This window comes from Antennarius striatus, chromosome 3 (genome assembly GCF_040054535.1).
Source record: "Antennarius striatus isolate MH-2024 chromosome 3, ASM4005453v1, whole genome shotgun sequence".
NCBI lineage: Eukaryota > Metazoa > Chordata > Actinopteri > Lophiiformes > Antennariidae > Antennarius > Antennarius striatus.
In genome coordinates, this window is record NC_090778.1 from 10,142,013 (window position 1) to 10,163,506 (window position 21,494).

At 39.3% G+C, this 21,494-nt stretch overlaps 1 protein-coding gene across 3 annotated transcripts in view; it reads left to right on the forward strand.

Moving 5' to 3' along the window:
* The window catches only part of kank1a (KN motif and ankyrin repeat domains 1a), a 45,873-nt gene that overhangs the window by 17,149 nt on the left and 7,230 nt on the right, over positions 1-21,494 (forward strand). Inside the window, exons 1-3 of one of the 3 annotated variants that reach the window (XM_068310178.1) lie at positions 4,621-4,666; positions 8,863-8,992; positions 17,131-19,761. In XM_068310178.1, coding sequence (XP_068166279.1) covers positions 8,956-8,992; positions 17,131-19,761 — 2,668 coding nt within the window. In that variant the 5' untranslated portion in view covers positions 4,621-4,666; positions 8,863-8,955. Of the gene's footprint in view, positions 1-4,620; positions 4,667-8,862; positions 8,993-17,130; positions 19,762-21,494 lie in introns of those variants that run through there. The other 2 variants (XM_068310177.1, XM_068310179.1) reach the window with 2 other exon arrangements.

Consider the following 21,494-nt stretch of genomic DNA (forward strand, 5'->3'; position numbering starts at 1 on the left):
TAAAAAGATGAAATGACGAGATAATGTGTGGATTTCTTTGTTGTTTTGTTCTGCTGTCTGGATACCAGCTCAGAACTCAATTGTGTCGGTAAGGCAGGATGCTTCAAAGCTGCCTTGACCATAAAGTTTTGAGTTTTTTGACATTTTATTCACAAAATGTCGTAATCTGTTATTTTTTTGAGGGGAGGATTGTTTTGCTGACAATTTTAGATTTTTCAGTCACTAAGCATGGGGAATTCAGTTTGAAACCTCTGAAAAATCCACGTTGTCTGGATTTTAATGTAATTTTCCTCTTGAGGGCGCTGTTGTCAACAGAAGAAATATTCAGTTTTAGTAAAAAGTGGCAGAAAGAGTTGAACCGAGTAATGGTCTAAATTTCTCCAGGCAGCTCCATGCTGCAGTGAGCTGAGTATGACCACAGTTTGACTGTGGTCATACAGTCAACTTCACCTTTTTTGTCTCAAGGTGAAGTTAAAATCAAGTATTTTAGGAAACTAATCTTTAAACTTGAAAACAAACCTTAATGGTTCAAAGGGGTTGATTATTGCCTATTTTCAAAACATAGGCCAATCTGTAACCTCAACACTGTAACTATGCTTATGTGTAGAAGGGGTAAAAAATATGAGACTTTTTTCTCCCAAAAAATACTTCATAATGCAGATAAATTGCACTCATTGTTTTCATCGTAAATTGTTTAAGTACCTCAAAACACTGCAGACTGACTCTAATCTGACCATTTGACACATAAAAAAACCTGACACTTGGCAAAAACATTACTTGTAACATTCCAGAAACGGTACATTAAAAGAACTGAAAGATGCCTTGTCCTATTGTAATAAAAATATATCTGAACAATAAATCATAGCTGGAGAGCAGTGCTGTAGTAAGTCTGCCAGAATTTTATTCCCCTAGCCTTCCGAGGCTAACATCCAACAGAGTCAATCATGTATCAGGGTAATCAGAACCATCTCTTCAAAGAGGGTGTGCCAAGATGCTCAGGAATCTTGACACTAAATAAAGGGCCTGTTAAAATCCCTTTCTGTGTGAACTTATGGTTTCAGGTTTTCAAACATCATTGATTACATAAAGAAATTCTCCGAATTCATATGAATTTGTGGTTTTATTTAAACTTTCACTAAATTCTTATGACGAGATCAAACTACAGAGAGAATCTGTCAAAGCAAATATTTGAATTGGATAAATGATATTCCTAGAACACAGAGAAATTAAATCAAATGCCCTGACTATTGTGAATGGGAATAACAACCATGATTTTGGTTTGTGTTTTTTTGGAAGATGTAAGATTAGAGTACCCTCTTTATAGATTTCTCCATGTGATTCATAACCAATTCTGATTCATGGTGTTTCTGTCCTCAATAAGCTTTCATATGAAAAGGGACTGAAGAAAATACATGTGTGCGACTAAAATCATAGAATGCGTTAAAATTTTGTTGTCCACAGGTAAAAGTTGAGGGCGATGCTGAACATGTACGGCATAACATTAATTATTCAGAAGTAATTGTCACTGACAAATCAGTAGCCAGTCATCTTTGAGTATCATTTTCTGAGACAAATCATTTCCTTGCTGTAAGAAACAACCACATATCAACAATCAAGGAACATTCACACATATGTATTGTATTGGAGATTATACTGTCATGTAGTGTTAACCGTGAACTTTGGTCAAGGATCCAGTGCAGTGGGGAAAAAATTGAGAAAATTACCCTCTACCAAAATGCATAAAGTTTTTACTTTGGAGCCTACTCTTATCTGTTGGATACACTCTTAGTTCTGACAGGATCCATCTCCTAGTTCCGACAGCATCCGAAGCCTTTATATACAGCTCTCATTACTGTAACTTAATTTTTCTTGTGAAGGCACTAAGAAAATGGGTATTTGTCACAGTGGTCCAGGCTTTTGCTGTTCTTATAAAACTACTTGTTTTAAGCTCATTTTGAAGTTCAGCTACTAAATTTTGTTCATATCTTGGAAATAAGTAAAAACCAAGGATTTATTTTAGCTTCTTGTGGATGAAGAAAGATATGAGGTAGAAATGTCCAGACAGAGGAATGGCCATAATGACAGTGTTTATGTAACAACGTTGGTCATTCTCTGATGCTATGTTTATCCTTGTGCACAAGGAAGAGCACCAGTGCATTGAAAGTGACTGTACCAGATTTAACTTAACAGAGTGAACAGCAATCTTTCTGTTACAGATTTCTAGTCATTAAACATTTGGAGAGCTGTTAGTTTAGTAGGTAGTTAAATTTGTCTTGAGAGGTACTGATCTCCCTTTTGTAAAACTCCTTTGTGTGTTTGTCCAGGGTTTTATTTATATATTAAATTTTGTCCGTCCTATTATAAGAAATTAAATGTGTCACCTTTCCTCAGTTGCTGAAGGGTGTCCATTGTGCTAGCTTCCTTATTTGGGAAAACATGTAAATACCACCAGTACGCAATGGCTTTTGGGGATTGGTTTGGCAGCAAAGGATCCATCCATGACTTCAGAAAAGAGCCACATATTTTGGCTGCATTTGGAATTGCTTCTTTGAAAAGATGACTTTTTGCCTTTGATTGTTTTGGTTTGCAAATACTGTCTTTTTAAAGATGTAAATTGAAGATGTGAATTGAAGATACAGCTATAAACTGAATATGTTAGATTAGTGAGTTTTTTTGGTCTCAAGGAAGTATTAGTATATTAAACTTAAGATTTTCTTGAAAAGCTTTCACAAGCACTTGAAGATGGGACGAGTTTATATAGCCAGCTGAAAATACCTGTAAATAAATATCTCTCTGATCCTGTGACAGGTGTGGAAGTTAAGATGAAATGTATTATGGCTGACTTTTTTTGTCTCAAGTTCTTCCTTCTATACCGAGGTCATTAAAAGACTCTAAAGTGGGTTGTCCTGTTCAGCAGGCTAACATGGGGCCTTGTGAGAAAAGCAACTTGCAACAGCAAACTGGGGTCAAGGGCACAAATAATCCGGAAAACAGGAGTGAACATTCACATTGAGGCGTCGTCTTCTCCTTGGATGGCACAGCAGCTTCTCGCAAAGCTTCAGAGGATTTCCTAACCAAGGCCAGATGCAGCAGAGACCACTAACAGCCACTTTTTCTGAAAATATGCAGTCACATTCTTGGGCATTAGCACTTCTCTCCTACCAACATTGAAGTATACAGTATTTATGAACATGTATTGTGCCTCTGAAGAGGACTGCTTAAAGTCTGTTACCACAGAAATATAAAAGGCTTTGTTTTCTCAAACTGTTGAGACCTTCACGATGCTCTGATTAAAATATCCCTGTTTCTCTGTAGGCTTTTTCCATTCATTAAATCTGTAGCCCCAGCTTTTATTAGAGGAAAAACAAGCCTGTTGAATATTCAGCTCAGCAGGCTTGCAACCATGACAGTCCTCTTGTAACATTTCATGCTGTTAACAGTGAAAACACATTACAAAACATGGGCTTCCACAGTGGAAAACTGTCACACCACATCCTGTCAAGATCCATGTTGGTCACTTTAAATGCCAAACAAATGGGTCTAGGCACACCACATGACAGATATTACGTGTGTTTAGCCATGCAAGTATGTTTTGACAGAACTGTTGCTGATCTCAATATTGGATTATTTTTATTTTGCCCATTTATTTAAAAATGCATTGTAAATTTGTATTGTATTTCAAAAACAGGAAGGAAACCCTCAAGCTCACCTGGATTTTTAGTTCAGTGTTTCTGTTCTGACTGAAACTAAACTTGGTATTTGATGATTGATACTTTTTTCTAAATACAGGTAGTTCTCAACCTACAAACGTTTCAATTTACGAACATTCGGAGATAGGAACAAACGTGTGGCGCTATATCTGACTGTACTGAAGTTCCTCTTTCTACCATATTACAGATAACAACCTACAAACAATTAAACTTATGAAAAATCTTGGAACCAATTGTGTTTGTACGTTAAGGATCTGTATTAGTATGTGTTAACTAATTTTAGAATTATTACTGAATTATTTGATTTTACCTTTCTGTTCTTCTGATTCATAACGAGGTACTGTATATGCTTTACTTCAGTAATACGTTTTTTAACCACAGTTCATGTCATCTGTTTTAAAATGTAAGAAATCCTGATGAACTGCACATTATTAAAATATTCTCAAATTAGGGAATCAAAAAAATTAGAAAATTTCCAACCACATTTATTCTACTTCGTCACTGCTCATGACCAAGAAGATCTAGTAACATTAAAGCCAATGGAAAAAAATTTACTGACTGTGGTGACATATAAAATGGATTAGTTGTTCTGATGTTTGCATTTTTTCTTTTGTTTTGTCTATTGACGCTCTTGTCTCACGATAAATCATCTGGGCAGCTTGTCTTTCCAGCAGAAGACACCTCCCTCACAGACGACACTGAGCTGAGTCATTGTAAATCGGTTGACAAGCACCTGTAAATCCAGTCCCACCTCTCCTCTGAAACACACACAAGCTCCTAGTTTCATATTTATGCTAAGCAGTTGAGGAGGGACAAAACAAGTAGTTCTGGTTTTTGTCAGCTAATGTTGTTGGTGTGTTTTCTGTGATTTCATTTTGTCGCTCATATCACACCTGTGGCTCTGTTCAGGTCAGATTGGACTACTTTCTCTAGTCTGTTCAGTAATGAAAATCATGGTGAGTTTTTCTTTGTTGATATTGAACATATCTGTTTAAGGTCTTGGGTGTTGTTTCAGTATTTTATCCGAACATTTCAACTTAAGTTAGTAAACATATATACAAGTAGTCCTCAACCTACAAATGCAATCAGTTCAGAGAGATTGTTCCGAAGATGAACTGTTTGTATGCTGTTATTAAATTTCAATCTATAATCGCCATTTGAGGTCATTTTAAATGTCATTACTACTATAAATATGGAAATACTATTCCCTAGAAACAATTACAAGACATAAAAACAACACATGAATGACAGAAAACACTGTCGCACCATAATGTAACTTAACTTTGGACTGCAATCCCCAGGGCATGGGCTGGTTCCGGCCCATGGGTCAGTTTGTTATATGAGGTGGGAAACACCCGATGAGCTCTAGTGCATTATATAACATTGCTTTGAGTTGGATTTGGATGACATTTGGAAAGGTGCTGGTTCCAGATTGTCGATAGGAATGATGATTTCCTGCATTTAGTGGTTGACGAGTGAATACAAATACATAAAATGAAGTTTTTGGGAGGTGGCTTTCAATCAGCCAACAAGATGTTGAGACCCAAGAGTCCACTATATATCATCATTATTTTGGATCCATCCATTAATAATTTGTTCACTACAGTCTGAGTAATAAAATGATCTAAAACATCATTAAACCAAGCACCAGAAATGAAGTATATTTTTAATTATTTAAATCAGGATAAAGCAGAAACCGTTCAGACAAGCTGTAACAGAGAACATCTGTGATTTTTAGCAACTAGTAGAAAGGATCAGTGTGTTTCCAAAATCTTGTTCAGTGAAACAGTGTTTTTCCAGTTATTCCATTAGCTTTATCTCCTGACACATTTAAGGCACACATCTCCTCTGATAATGTATAAAAGTTTATTTGGGGATTCTGTCTTCACCTCCAGCTGCTGATTAGTGAAGTAGCAACACTGCTATGTTGGTTAATAAGTAAACGTTCATGAAAAGTCTTTCCATTGCGTTAATTATCTGCCTCATTAGCTGATTTCCAGGCATGAGTTAAAGGTCGGCTGAGGCTGAAAATTGACGAGAGGTAGTTTGCAATATTACTGGCCACGGGCTTAACCTGGAGGCCCAGCACAGGGGTCGGTCTTCCCAAAACAGCCTAAAGTCCTGTTTCCTCTTATAGGACACAGATCGTTTGGCCGTCATTTTAGGAAGCCGTCTAATCTTAGCCGTGAAACTTACCCTTCGCCCAGCGTGCTTCTGGGTATAGGCTCGTTGTCGGGGGTTTGTGAACCCAGTGTGTGCTACCTGCGTGCTGTGGGAGGAAGTTGGTATGGGAGTTACAGGTAAGCTGCATGAACAGATCATTAGGATACTAGATCAGTGCTGAAGATGCAGCAGCTCATCACTTTGTATCTGTGACTAGACAGTTGTCTGCCTGCTGGAGGGGTGAATGTACACTCTGCAGCATTACTCTTTACAGTGGACAACAATAACATCTGATTTTACTATTCCATTTAATCTGACAACAAAACAGAAAAACATGGTCACAGGGATACTCATGTAAATTGTGAGTACTCGTAAGTCACAAAGAATTTTTAGAGGCTTTTTTTCTTTTTACTGGTTATTCTGTATAGTGTTTAGTGCACATACAGTGCGCCTTCGCACATCAACGCTCACGACTTCACCTCATTGAAGATTTTTGATAGGCAGTCACGTGATACCGTACACGCATTCTATTGGCTGACGGCATCCGGAAGTACACTCCGTTCTGTGAGTTTTGGACTTACGTGAGACACAACAGTGCTTTAAACAGTCTATCAGTGTGGGAAAAGGTAATACAGATAGAAGGAGGTTTCATATCAGTATTGGGTGGGTTCATAAACGTTTCAATTACCGTAAATAATAAGGTCGTCGCTCTATCGCGGAATTCGCGTGTGGTTCCTGGAATGCATTAACAGCGAGGAATGAGGGCGCACTTTTCCTTGGTTCTCAGTATCTCTTAATTTGGTAATCCAGTATTGTTGCCGACCCTTGAATTAAATTCTTTCTCTACCAGAATTCGGTCTTGCAGCCTTCATCTTTCAACTTTTCAGACTGAACTTTTAACAGTGTGTTTGTTGGCTTTCTTCAAGGTTGAAGATTTCTTTCCCCTTTCGTCAGGTTTGCATTCTTGCAGCTAATGGAACCAAGCATTTGGAAGATGTTTGGTCAGTCTTTCATTTTGTTGTTCATAATGAATTTGCATGAAGTTGGTGAAGAGCTTGCTTTGTCTGTGTTTTTTGGCCTGTTAAAACCTCGAAGACATGATCGGCAGTGATTTCCCTGACCTCAGTTGTGGTCAGATATAATAAACCGTTTTCCTCACTTATATATTCACCCACCTGCATGCCATTCTCTATCAAAATGCTTCTTTCCTGCAAGCCGGATGGTTGATAAGTCAATTTGCATCGCTAGACCTTTAGAACACACTGAGATGTGCAGCAGCCCTCCTTCAGAGAGTTTACTGCCAGCGAAATGAATACCACTTCCTCAGTGAGACTGGTCAGGATATTTAGAAAATGAGCCTCAACAGCCTGAATGGTGGGATTCATAATGCACCCAAAACACACAAATACAACCCCATTGCCTGACTGTCCTAAAATACAAGAGTATTTTTGTCTCAAATGTCAACTTAAGGTTTTAGTGCTTTTACTGATGAGGAATATCAATCTCTCCTAACATTAGCTTCCAGCTTAGTCTTACATGTATTCTGATGCATTAAATTGTGACAGGATGAATGCTGTCTAGTCTTGTATTAAATTATATTGGTAAATCATAAGGATGCTCAATAATCGACTCATTTTGGTGTGACAGAGTAGCTTAGATGCGGAGTGACTTAAAATTTTTGAACAACACATCTGATCAGTTTCTGTTTTGATGCTCGACAGTTCTAGTGTGGTCCAGTTGCTTCCTAGCTTCATGGGATCTATAATCAGTCCCAAGATGATGAACGTTCAAGGTTTAGACACATGAGCTTGTTGACATGGCTGCGCTGCTTTATTTGGACGCTTACTACAAACAAGGAATTACATGTGATGCAGATGAGTGAAAGCTCAACTGCAGAGTAACCTTTCAAATGTTCCCTGCGAAAGGTTGCGATTGATGCAGTCAGGTGCCTTTCGCACCATTAAATGCAATGCAAATTTACAAGCACTGGCTGCCATACATTTGCAGGTTTTGTTTAAAAACTTGATGTCACTTACTGTGTTTGCTATAGTGTGGGTTAGTTCTAGCTCCATATTTACTGTATCTCTCACACCGTAATGGCCGATGAAATCTCATCTCCCTCTAACAATGCTCTGACCTGAAGGTTTATTTTCAGCTTCTTTGTGCTGATATCCTCCTGAAACAGGTTTAAAGATGGATTTCAGACATTTGTTAATTCTAAAATAGTTATAAGCAGTAATAAAATTAACCACAATGTCCTGAGAACATGCACGTGCAGAGTGCGCTGACTCAAAGCCACCCTTAAAGACCACTAGGGGGCCTAAATTCCATTTTTGGATTGAGTAATCAACAGAGAATCTGAGGTCAGTAGTCCAACTGATAAATAGAATCTGGGGTCATAGTGTCTAAAAATGACCTGTATCATGCCTCAGCCAAACTAACCTGCATCTTTGCTCCTTCAGATGCTTGTTGGTCTGTTGTGCAGCTCATGAAGTCAACTTTCTGCTCATGTTGGCGGGTTTTTTAAGAGGAGAATGGCTCTTTTGTTCCGGCTCATAATCTATCCATTGATGATGACCAGGCCAGAGCACACAAGACCTCTTATGTTCATAAATGTCAGTAACAAACACACCTGTGAAAACGCAGAGGTCAGTGTGGTCGGTCACATTAAGTGGGCTTCAAATTTCACAAAGAAAGTCCTTTGTGAAATGGAAAATAAAATCATGTCGTACCACTCTAAACAACTGAAAAGTTGTTTTGTTGTTTCCCTTTTTGTAAACAGAATCCTTCCAAGGATGCACAGCGTAATAACTTTAAGTAGTAAATCAGCATGACTGATTTAAAGCAAATTCCTCTGGTGTTAATATTTATTACTTTTAGTTTTTCATATCGAGGTGATAAGCCCTTTGATATAAATAACCTTTGCATGTGACTCTTCACAACTAACTTCATAGGTGAGTAATTGATTGCATTTTGTTTTTTGTCCCAGTTTGCAGGTTGCATGGTAATCTGGACTTGATGCATGGCAGTTGCATGATCTCAGTAGGTCTGGTTGTGGGACTGAGAGCACACAGCGGCCACCATGGCTCAAACCATGCACGTGAATGGCAACGGCCCAGGTAACCAACGCATTTATTTCATTATTCCTGTCGACTAAGCTTCCTTTTCTTGTTGCATGTTACCTTCTTTGGTCATATCAGCATGACTAAAGTTAGTTTCTTGCAGAACACATTGTCAGTCCTGTTGATTCCCAGCTGCCTCGTGAACAATGTTCTTACCATTACTAGAATAACTGTAGCTGGACAAGGACAGAATTGAACTAAATGCAGACTACGTATCCAGTGTCAGGCTTTTTCCAGGCCTGTGTATTTTGCCCATCGACTCCTGCATCACATCTTCCACCAAACAAAATCTCTCATTACTAGAATGATTTACAAGAAGTTATTCACATAATGATAGGGGCATAAAATGTGAAAACATTTCTAGCTTTGGTCCTAGATCATTACTTCAGTAATTGAAAAACTCTCCTTAATGTCATTTTCCAGATATGGAAAATACAAATGTATCGCATGATAAATTTAATCTTCTCTCACCTTTTTTCAAAATAGAATTTTATAACATTTGAAAAAACATTTCAAGTTAAAGAGAAATGTATTTAATTGTAATTCTAGAATAGTTATTGCATGCCACATATTTTGGAATGGAGCTCAGAAAATGATGTACTACTGTAAACCTCAAAAGTGATTGCCTGTCCTGGTTGAATATCTGTTAAAAATTAGCTTATAATAGACAAATGTCGTCACTTATTGTAGAACTTGACTTATTCCTCTGTAAATTATAACACACTGAGGTTTGTGTACTTTTACCCAACATGCATGTAGAGAAGATTTCCTCACTTCAGCGTGAAATAAACACTGTCAGCTCAGGCGTAGCTCTGAACCCACACCTGCAGATGGCTCACATTCCTGGCCGGACTAACTGGAGAGAGTGAAGCGTCTTACTTCCAAATCCCTCCTGGAATGCATGGCATTCTGGACAGATGCTTTTAGGACACTGGTGTTCATCCGAAGCGTCAGACACCACCGTTCATCCACTCTGAGATTTGATACTTTTTGTAGTTAGCAAATATAAGAGGTTCACTTTCAAGGCTAAAACTTGGTCAGATTCTCAGGAGTGTTGGTGATCTACAGGCCAGTTGACTGCAGTAAAGAAAGAATTTCAACATGTTTCAAGAGCACTGGAAATCTTAGTGCTCTTGAACGAGGACCAGTGTTCAAAAATTGGAAGTAGTCACTCCATTGCAGTGGTGATTTGATAGTTGGTCAATGAGATGGCTTCATGTTATAAAGGAAATAAACTGTTATTTGAAATGTCACCAATTTTCACATTATTTGACCAGAGGACTTTTATAGAAGTTTTCTTTAGTCTTGATTCTGAACAGTGTTTTGTATTGCTCTGGAAGACATCTGAGATAATATCCGAAAAACTGTGCCAGGGCCGAAGGCACATTTTACGGCTTCCGATTTATAGATGGTTGTACTGATGTTTCATGATATAACACTCAAATTACTAAAGTAAAGTTATCTTTAATGTTACGCCCTGTCACCATTGACTTGAGGGCACAGAATGTAAGCCAACTGTAACACACTGATGTACTGAACTAAATCCCAGCTTTGGCATGTTAGAATAACAAAATATTACATGAGTACAGACAGCAGCACAGACAAATTCAGAATTACAGTTGACCAATCAGAAACCAATACCAAGTCATTGTGTCCTTCCCTTGTCTGACATATCGAATTCAAGTGTGATATGGACACAGAGGAATCTTTTTCGTTTGGTGTGGGTCCATCACCCCCCCAAATATCATCCTCCAGCATTTTTTATGCAGGCATTTTGAGTACATCTCAGTAGGTCACTGCATTGTAGTGAATAGATGTCCTAAATCTTTGTAAGGTAGCATCTGTAAAAAGATAGAAATAAGTCGAGCCACTGTCAAAACAAGTCCGTGTGGATTTTCAGATAACATTGGAATAAGGCAACTAATGAAAGATTGTTTAATACTCATCAGTCATGGCAAATGTATGAAAATACAATAATTTCATTTCTTAATTGTAAAACAAAAAAGACTGACATTGATCTTTTATTACATGAATGCATGTATATATCAACCATCACTGGTAATAACAGTATATTTTTGGAAGAAATTGCCAGCTGTAAAGGAACATGCAGTGGAACCATTATGTTGATACTATTGAAAACAAGGACTGTTCCAGATATGTATTTGTTAATTTACATTGCAACATACAGAATAAAGTCTGAATCTCAACACAAGCAAGAATATTGGCTTTTAGAGTGCAGAAAGACTCGTGGAAAACTTGCCAAATGTTCACTTTGTTGCATTGAGGAACAAAGTGAAGATATTTTAAACCAAACCTCAACTGATCTCATTTCAAATTGAACGTCATTCTCTACAGTCCGCTGCAGGACCCACACTATATTCTTAAATAATGTTCTAAAAACATTTGATGAATGCAGTTTTCAAAACCTTTTTTATATTTATGCAACCATATTCTACATGTATAAATGTGAAACACATTTAAAGTTTTTATCCATATAGTATAGATGAACAATGTTTTTAATTGACTCACTGATCATTAGATTCTTCATAATGATGTTGCAAGATTACAAATGTAATTCTTGCTGTCAAATCAACATAAATAACACATGTCCTTGAAAAAGTAAGTCTTGATTTATCAAAACTAACAAAAGACAACAGGAAAAACAAAAGGCCTTCAGAGGCTGAGTCATCGCTTAGAGAGGCTTTGGTCCGACTGGATTGTGTCCAGCCTATGACAGAAACTCGAGAGCATCAGTTAGAATGGGTCTAATGGGTCCAGCCACCTGCAGCTTATTCACAGTGGATTTGTTTCAGACACAGCGGCCAAGTCAAATAATCTGTGGTGCTGTTTTCTCTCTGTGGCCCAGTGGACACTTTCCTATTGTGTTTGTATGTTTATGTAAGAGCTATGAGCCTATAATAATGGGGCATTGGACTGTGTCTTCAGTAAGCGTCTCATTCACTGGCCCTGGTGCTTGGTTCTCTTAATGGGTTGAGACAACAGTGTTTACTGGATAAATGTAGACTCTGTCTTGTTGTACATTAATCCATTCATTGTTATTTGAAAGCTGCCTGCTTGTGCAGCAACTACAGCTGAATAGTGTATTATTCCACCATCAACAATGAATACACATAAAGAGTTAGAGATGCTAGGGAATCATGACAAGCCATATTATCGATTTAAAAAATACTGGGTCATATAAAATATGAAGGATGCATACGACAAATTATTGTCATGGCATCATGTTTGTTTTACCTCTAATTTCTGATTCCCTGCAGGATAGTGGGCTGTTGATCTGGTTAAACATGTTATAGAGGTTAAACAGTTGTTCAGTCTGTTCAGGATATTTCCAGAAATAATGAAAATTTACTGCAAGCAGAGTAATTCTTCTGAAATTGTTGGCTCTGTAAGCCCAAAGCTGTTTTTTTTTACTCCTCAACTGGAACAAACCAGCACGTACTATCACTGTGTTTTTAACTTTTTTGTTTAGCTTAACCATCTATGAGAAAAGACTGAGAGTTTTTCAAGTAGGTTCAATGTTTGCAGAGGAAGCCCAAACATTTCCTTTAGTCTGCATCATGTAGAGAGTTGACTTGTTGAATTTGGCAGTGGAGTCTGGCACGACACTGCGAGTTTTCAAAACGGCTAATAGATAACAGTTCAGCTCTGCTCTGTTTGCCCCTGCCTTGGTTCAGTTTTTAAAAGGCACGAATGCACAGATTTAATGTGCTTCATTGTCTCTGTCTTCATTGTTTTGTTTCCTGTTTTTAATGTGAAGACATTGATCTAACTGTTCCTGGTGTTGAGCAGCTCCACTGTGAGCAGCTGATCAAACGTTGGCGACTTGGCTTATGAGTAATTAAGCGTATAGAGTTCAGTCAGGGCCAGGAAATACCAGACTGTATAAAAACTGTGTGTGCTTGTGTTAGACCTCTAGAGTCCCCTCCGCCCAGACACTTGCATCATGTTTGGTCTCACTCAGTGTATTTCACAGTTTGAATAGTACACTGTATTGTTAAACTTGTTAAGCAACACAACTATGCAGTAACAAGTTTTTGTCTCATTGTGCAAACATACAGTATATAGTTATCTAGTTGTCTCAGCTAATCCCTCATTTACTGATGGTGATGGCAGAGCCCTCCCGAATATGCTGAACTTGTCAACATGAAGAAAGTCAAGGTTAAAAATGCATGAGCCACATTAAAAACTGGTTAATATGTTTTGATGTGGAGCCCAATTAATCTACTCTCTAAGCCACATACTATGGCTGAATGAAAAGGCGTTTGTCCGCTCTAAATTTAAACTTGCCTGTGCCAGTTCAAAACAAGCCAAACCATGCTTTATTTTTCCTCACAGGTTAAAATGAAGGCTCAGGCTCGCAGTGCAGTATTTTAAGGGCAAATGCAGGGGGAGAGATCAGACTCGAGCACGAAAGATCTCAGTTGGTGCAGCATTTCATATGAAACCTACAGAAAAGCCCCAAAACCTGGCTGTATTTAAAAAAGGTTTTATGCAAAGCACATGTCTGTTAAACTGGAAATGACTAAAACATGTGTACCCCTCTGGTATCACATGTATATTTTGGAGAATTTGGCTACAGAGTGAAGCAATAATTACACTGTGGGTTTTGTTTTGGGTTTTTTTGGGGATATCAATGCTTTTTACTTAATTTTAAATGTGTTCAGTGAACACATGGTTTCTGTTGTAGCTTCTGACCTGGAAGTCATCTGTGAAAGACGTGTGATCAGCTCCTGGAAAAATGCTAGCTAGAATTTTTAACAGCTGCATTTTCTTTCTGTGCAACTGAAATTTTTTTTTTTTTTTTTAAGAATTAATCTATGGATGATGTTTGATCACTACGCTTCAGTGGAGAATCATGTGGAATGTCTTAAAACTTGGTTCAGTTATTAACAACATCTCAAATAATGTTGAGGTTCTGTTAAACTAAATTTCTTTTGGACACGTTTTTAATCATGAAGTCATACTGCTGTACAAACTCATCACTTGGTTTGATTTTGTGAATTCTGCGGGGTATATGTTCAAATTTTTCCGTCATAGAATTTTTTTCTCTTTTTACACTCACAGGTGTCCTGGGGCCAAGATAGAATTTTGTGATTTTTTACACATGCATTGGTGGGGCCCTGTAGATACGCATCTCATCATTGGTTCTTTTAATTTTTTGTTTTTTAAAACTTTATGTACAATTTAATTTTCTCAACAGTGCAGAACATGGGGGGGGGGAGACAATGGACAAACGTTGGACCGACACATTAGAACACATACTGTAGATGCAAGTTCTATAAAATCCTGATTAAATTCAGATCATACTAAGCAGTACTTGGTCATGCTGTTAAAGATTATGCTAGAACACTCATGAAGGGATGTTGGAATGATCAGCTACATTTTTACCCTTAATTAGCGCATTTCACTGAGCATAATGGTGTAACTAAAGATGGATGTCCGAAGGTGGAGATCACAAAATACTAAGAGTGTGTCGTCATATTGGTGGAGCTCATTTTGCTGTAAGATTTTTCAGGGTATCACCTCATCAAAAAGAAAGAGTTGTAGGCGCAGAACTCTGCAAAGAGTTCTAGGCGCAGGGATGATTGTAGAAGATCTCATATTCAACAACAAATACGGACATGGTTTTAGTAACTGAAGAGCTGGTGCTAAAGGAAAGCGCAGCGTGCTGCCACACACTGCAGGCTGTCTAAATGTTGTGTCATCCCTGTCGGTCTGACAATGTAACAGCTGCTAACTGGAGCAGACTCCTGGTCTCCTCTCTGTCACTGTTGGCTCTCTGTCACTGGAGCGTGACCCCCTTCAGTCGTCCCGTGTTGATGAGGTCATCGTTCAGCTGCTAGAGGTCTCTGTGGTACCAGAGGACTGCCTGTTGCTTCCCTGTGTGAGTGAGACATGGTCAGTATTCAGCAACTCGTGCCAGGGAGAGTCATCAAAACCAGACAGCACAAGGCTGTGACTGTACTGCTTCACCGAGATTATTTATACCAGAGAAACTTGGAGCGCGTTTATTTCTGGGCGGTGCAGGAGAAAACACAACCTGGTCTTTGTCTAAAGACTGTACTAACTAAATGCTACAAGAACATTTAATGTTACACCCCCCAAATGCACCAGTGTTGTGTTTGCTAAACTGATAGAAATTAACCAAGTTTGATTTTTGTCGACCCAATGCTCTAAAACGGAAGTCGTTTACAAAAAAAGCACAAAACTCATGGAGACTCAGGAACCAGAGTCTATCTGGAACTTTTACTGAGGAAAATATCCTTAACAATGGCAGGATCATCAATGTAAGTGATTAACTTTCTGCTGATTGTTATTTCATACAGTATAACAACTACAGTTCTCAAACAGAAACCAGTGATGTTTAATCAATCAATACATTTTTAAATTATTTTCTTAAGATGCCAATCCTTTAACTGGTCCTGGTTTTTAAAAGGTGCGGGATCTACTGCATTTTCTGACTCAGTTTTATTTCAATTACAAGAAATGAGGTATCCTTAGGTTTTTATCTGTCACTTTGCATAATAATAACTAAATTCAGTCTGGAAACAAAAACACTATAAAATTCAAAAAAAAAATGTAGTTATAACCCTGTTTGGAATCTCATGCTCAAGATGTAAAGTTTATCTAGATAATTATATTTACCACAATAAAACACATTTTCTGTAAATTAATTGAAAGGATACCTCCTAGTACATCATAATTCAGTTTAATACTCATTAAATGTCCCCAATCCTTATCTGTTAAAAGTTGCACTGACTTGAATATACCTGTTGAAAGTGTATTGTGCAAAGTTCACAAAGATCATATTATGAACTGCAGTTTAAAAGTTGACATACATGGTATTCAAGCTATTGGTTTTGACAACAGGCTGTTATTGTCAGGAGTTCACCTCCCCTTCGCCAAATAACAGAATTCTTATTTGGTTAGGGAAGCTCACAAGCTTAGAGCTCAGCTCAGAGCCTCACAGGATTGGAGGAGGCAGCTGTCCAATAGTGGGCCCGAACATGGCAGCACTTAGTTTACACCAATAGTGAAACTTTTTTCTCTCCTATGGAGAGAGAATTGAAAAAGAGTGCATAATGAGGAGAAACAGCAGTTCTGCAGCTCCAACAGCCTGAGCTGAGCACAGTAGTATCCTGTCCTCTGAAACAGCCAGTGGAGAGAGAAGGAGTGAGACAGAGAAAGTAAAAATGGACAGACTGCTGCTGCGCTGAGGTGAGTGAACAACAAGGTAGTGAGGTTATAGCAGCTGGCTGAGCCTTGCTCAACTCTTTTTTTCGATGGCCGAAGGGAAAGGACTGACAGAAATTGCTTGAGCTGGGTGGACTGGAAAAGAAGATCAGGGCTGTTTATTTCAAGCCTGTTTGTTTTAGTCGGCAAGAGTTCCAGGCATACCAAGAACAAGACTCTGTATTTAGCCAACACAGTGTGACTGCAGTGGAGTCTGCTAATAGTCTGGAAAGCTGCTGGCTCTATTGACTCATTTTCGGCTGGATGCGAGAGTTTGGAAATTCATCCTTAATTTTTTTAAATGTCAGAGTTAATCATTTATTGTTCGTTTGCATTTATAAAACTGACATTGACGTTAGAGATGGATTTTGGACTTGGAAATATTGATGTTGTCTTTATCTGTCTTCCTGTCCCTTTGGTTCTCCTCTAATCCAAGCTCTGTAAACAGCTGCATATTGATCTGTTTCAAGTTGAAATCTACATTTCAATTTTTACAAATATCATCAATCTTAGTTAGAGAATAAGCACATCAGTTTTCACTGCCAAATATGTGATGCAATTTTGCTTTCGTTGAGCTCTGCGAGAGCTTAAACCACCCCTTGCCAAAATGATTAGTACTCACACTTTTCCAGCAGAGACGTGAGAAACCTGAGACATGTTTTTACTTGTTCTGGGGAATTAGGGTGCTTGTCGGAGACTGAAGAAGTGTGTTAACAGACACGACGGCACTTTCATTGGCTTCAAAATAGTCAGCAAAGGTTTTTCTTGACTTGTTGTGTTTTAATGATGATGTCAACTTTGGAGACAAATGCAGCAAAAGATAATAACGTAGATCTTTTTTTTTTCCGTAAAAACTAATTGTTCTTTTGGTCTTTATTTAGAAAAAGGACAGCGATGCCCCAGTACAGAGGACGAGAAGGATTCTGCAGACCCGTACTATGTTGAAACACCGTATGGTTATCAGCTAGACCTTGACTTCCTCAAATATGTCAACGACATTGAAAGAGGCAACACCATTAAGAAGCTGAGTATCCAGAGGAAGCCCAAAGGGGCCAAACCCTTGTCAGTGCCTCGGGGAAGCACTGGCAGGGGCAACACTCGAGTTGAATGGACCTCCACAGACTCCCTTTCCTCCTCCAACAGCGACGAGAAGCGGTCACCAGTCTTCAACTCCAGGCTCCAGATTGCTTCGCCACTGACCCCCACCCTCTCTAGGGCAACCTATGACGTTCCCCAACAGCAATCGTGTTTGAACATCACTGAGCATAAACCGCTTCTGCCTCCTCCATCGCCCAGGTTTGCCCCGCGTCATAACCCCCAAGTAGAGAGAACCCTCATGGAAACACGCCTCCGCCTCGAACAGGAGCGACTGCTCATGCAGCCGCACAGCGAGCCCGGGATGCCTCACCGTCGCCTCGCCAGCTTTGGCGGTATCGGCTCGAGTAGCTCGTCGTCTTACTCGGGCTCTGTGGCGCCAAGTCAGATTTCCCCCAGCACCCATCAGCCTTTGCTAATCAACGGTCACCTCCCCAATGGAGAGTATAACACTTACTACCCACCGTCAGTTGGCAGTTCCATCCGCCACAGCCCCATGAGTTCTGGCATGGCCACACCTGTGACAAATGTCAGTCCCTTACATCTTCAACAAATTCGGGAGCAGATGGTTGTTGCCCTGAAGAGGCTGAAAGAGCTGGAGGAGCAAGTAAAAACTATTCCCATTTTACAGGTTAAGATTGCTGTTCTTCAGGAAGAAAAAAGACAATTGGCTGCTCAGTCAAAAAATCAAGGTGCTTTTGGCTTCCGCAAGCGGTCTTATAGCGTAGGCAGTGCTGACCAAATGGAAAACCCAGGACCCATTCAAAAAGTAACAGAGCTGCATATCATGGAACCTGAAGCCCAGAAGCAAAGTGCTGAGCGCCTGGAGGAGTTCCGACGTCTCGCTGCAGAAGTTCAAGCTCTTGAGAAAACGACCCAGGAAAATAATATAGCTGAAACTCAACCTCGGAAACACATGGACAATCAGGCCCACCATAAGTCTATTGGTGTAGTGACTGATGAAAACATGAACAACCTTCCTGCCATTCAAAAGTGGCGAAATGACTGCTGTTTCCAAGATGTGGGGGTGTCAACGGAACGTCAGGAAATGTCCAGCACTGCCGTTGGTGTGACTGAAGCCATGCTGGGCATGACCAGTGAAGCTGAGAAAGAGATTGAGCTCCAGCACCAGACCATTGAAGCACTAAAGGAAAAGATCTACCGCTTGGAGGTGCAGCTGAAAGAAACAACTTATGAAATGGAAATGGGAAAGCTAAAACTGGAGCTCCAAGTGGCCGGTGGGTCAAATAAGAAAAAAGCAGACAAAGGTTTATTGGCCAGGCCTGAAATGTACAGTGTCTCTGTAGAGGCCAAAGTGCAGACACACAGCCAAGGAGTAGGCAATCATTTGGAATTCAGCCATGCTAATGTAGCCAAAACGCCACAAAGCCACACAGTTGGAGTGTCCTGTCAACCCAACGTACACAGTGTTTCCGTAGGCCCAGAAATCCCAATGGACCATTGGATTGTACACGAGCGTGTGGAAGTAAATGACAAGTGTGTCGGTAGATGGGTGGAAACATGCCACCAGAAGGTAGGCATGGAATTGAATGTTTGCGAGGTTGGCGTTAACACTGAGGAATCCGTAGGCACTTTGGTATTCTGCAAGCCCATGACTGAGCTAAGCAAAGAGTCCCGATCAGTTGGCTGCGGGGATTGTTCAGTGGATGTAATCGTCAGTCCTATCAAGACACTGGTGTCACAGGGAACTAACCCAGACGTTGTCGTCACAGTGGACTCCAGTGTAATGGCTGTTTCTGAGTCCACAACTCAACAGACAAATACTGAAATAGAAGTTGACAACAAATCCACCAACACTAAAACTACTGTTCTAACTGACTCTTTCACTGATATGGACTTGATCACCAGTGACAAGTACACCAACACAACTGTGACTGAAATGAGGACTGTCGCTGCTGGGGAAGGACTTGTTAAAGATATTCTCTCCACAGGAAAGATGCGTTCGATAGCTGTTGGAACCACCACAGATGGGGAGTCTTTCCTTGGAAAATCAGGCTCTACTAAAACCAAAGAATGTGGGGTGGGACCAGTTAATATCCACGAGAACTTCTTGGTTGGATTAAAAACTAGGAATATAGCTTGTGGCTCCTCCCAGCAAACCGAAGCATCTACAAGCAGTGGCAAAGAACCAGCAGTGCCACTGCAAGCTAAGGCCCAAAGTGGTGTCGGACTTGACAATTACATTGAGCGGGTGCAAAAACTCCTACAGGAGCAGCAAATGTTGCTGGCAGAAAACTACAGCGAGCTTGCAGATGCTTTTGGTCAACCCCAGTCTCAGTTTGGATCCATCAACAATCAGCTGGTCAGCACGCTCTCGTCCATCAACACAGTCATGAAGTACGGAAGTGCTGAGGACATCCTCAAACTGCAGTCGGACTCTGTGAACTTAAACAAAGGTGAGTGCGGTACCACATCCAGCACTGAGGATGTTCATGTGTCCATATGGATTCCAAATGTTTCAGAAACATTCATTGCCAAACAATAAAAACATAGTTTAATGCACAGAGTAAAATTGCATACAGTCTGACACACACAAACCTTATGTTGCTTAATCTGAATCGCTGCCAAGCAGACAGTCAAGTATTTATTGCTCTAGGGTGCATTCAAGAGATCGTACAGGATTTATTTCTCTTCCTTGGTATTTTGTTCAGTAGATTAAAATAGTTTCTTGTCTGCTACGTATTGTAATTGAACAGCTATAACATGACAAAAACAAATCAAATGCTTTGGGATTTGCACATCTGGATGTATATTGTCTAAAACATGCCAATTCTACACTTGTTTGTATAATGCTACACTTCTTGGCACATTACCGCCATCTGTTGATAAAGGACATGGTTTGAAGCCAATGAAAAGAATGTGCTGCATTCTCCTAAACTAGACTATTTAGACAGACATGGACATAACAATGAAACGCAAATCAAAGAAAGGAAGGAAATTAATTACATTTCTAAAATGGAATTCAGAAAATTTCTATTATGAGAAACAAACTAGTATTTGTTAGTATTATGAGAGTATTGAACATACATACAGTACGATAGTCACTTTAAAAAGACTTATACAAATAAAATAAAATAAAATATACAGTATCGTCGATGTTTTTAATCGTCAATGTTTTTAAAGTTTTGTGTGCTTGGTTTTGAGGGATTTAGGGACTTTGTAATTTTCCTTTATTTCTTAATAATAAATTATTGTGACCAGGTAAGTATGTTTGTTAGAAATGGCATTGACTAATCTTATATAAGGTCAAATGAATGACTTGAAGTTTTACAGGACTGTTTCGAGGACAGTACAACTGTTGAAGCATTGACATAGAGATAATGAGGTGACAATATCAGATGTATTTAAAGGCCGAAAGCTGGCACAGTCTCAACCATTCTACAGAAGATGCAGTCTGGAGTCGGGGCTTGTGACTGGAGCATTCACACACTGTTTGAAAAGAATCCTGATAGGATCGGACAGGCCAAAGTTAAAAATGCAGCGGGGCTTTGGACATGAACCAACAATGAGCTCATTTCTTTTTGGGAAGCAGTGCCGTTGTACCAATCAGCCGCTTGTTGTTTCTGTGGGTCACCCTGCCTTCACTAACACCTCAGTGTTGATGCTGATTCATGGCTCCTTCTGAGTTGCATAACTCACATTCATGCTGGCTGGCACATGAAGGCAGAGTAATTGTCTGAGTTGTTTGCGAGTTTGTTTGTGGGCAATTGCTGGCCTCTTTTGGAATGTAGAATCATTAATCAGAATCCTGCTCCCGTAACTAATATCTATATAATAACAGCACAGAACACAAAAACCTGAGTGGGAGCAATGAAAAATTCCTGTTATGACCTTGGCAGAGTTCAGTAGTTTCAAATATGATTTTTTTTTTTTGACACCACACACCAAAGCAAAAAAGGTGTATTAAAATCTGTTGATCTTTCTCTATTGAGTATTTGCTGATTTCTCTGCTTTAAGTTGTAGTGTTGATGCAAGTCTAATATTTCCTCATAAATTCCCTGTTGCTTTCAAGGCCTTTTGGAGTTTTCTTGTGAATTTGCCAGACACATCTTTCACACATTTCTGAAATATTGATGATTTAATGAACAACAGTCAAAACAAATGATTTAGTATGTTCAAAAAGAGTCTA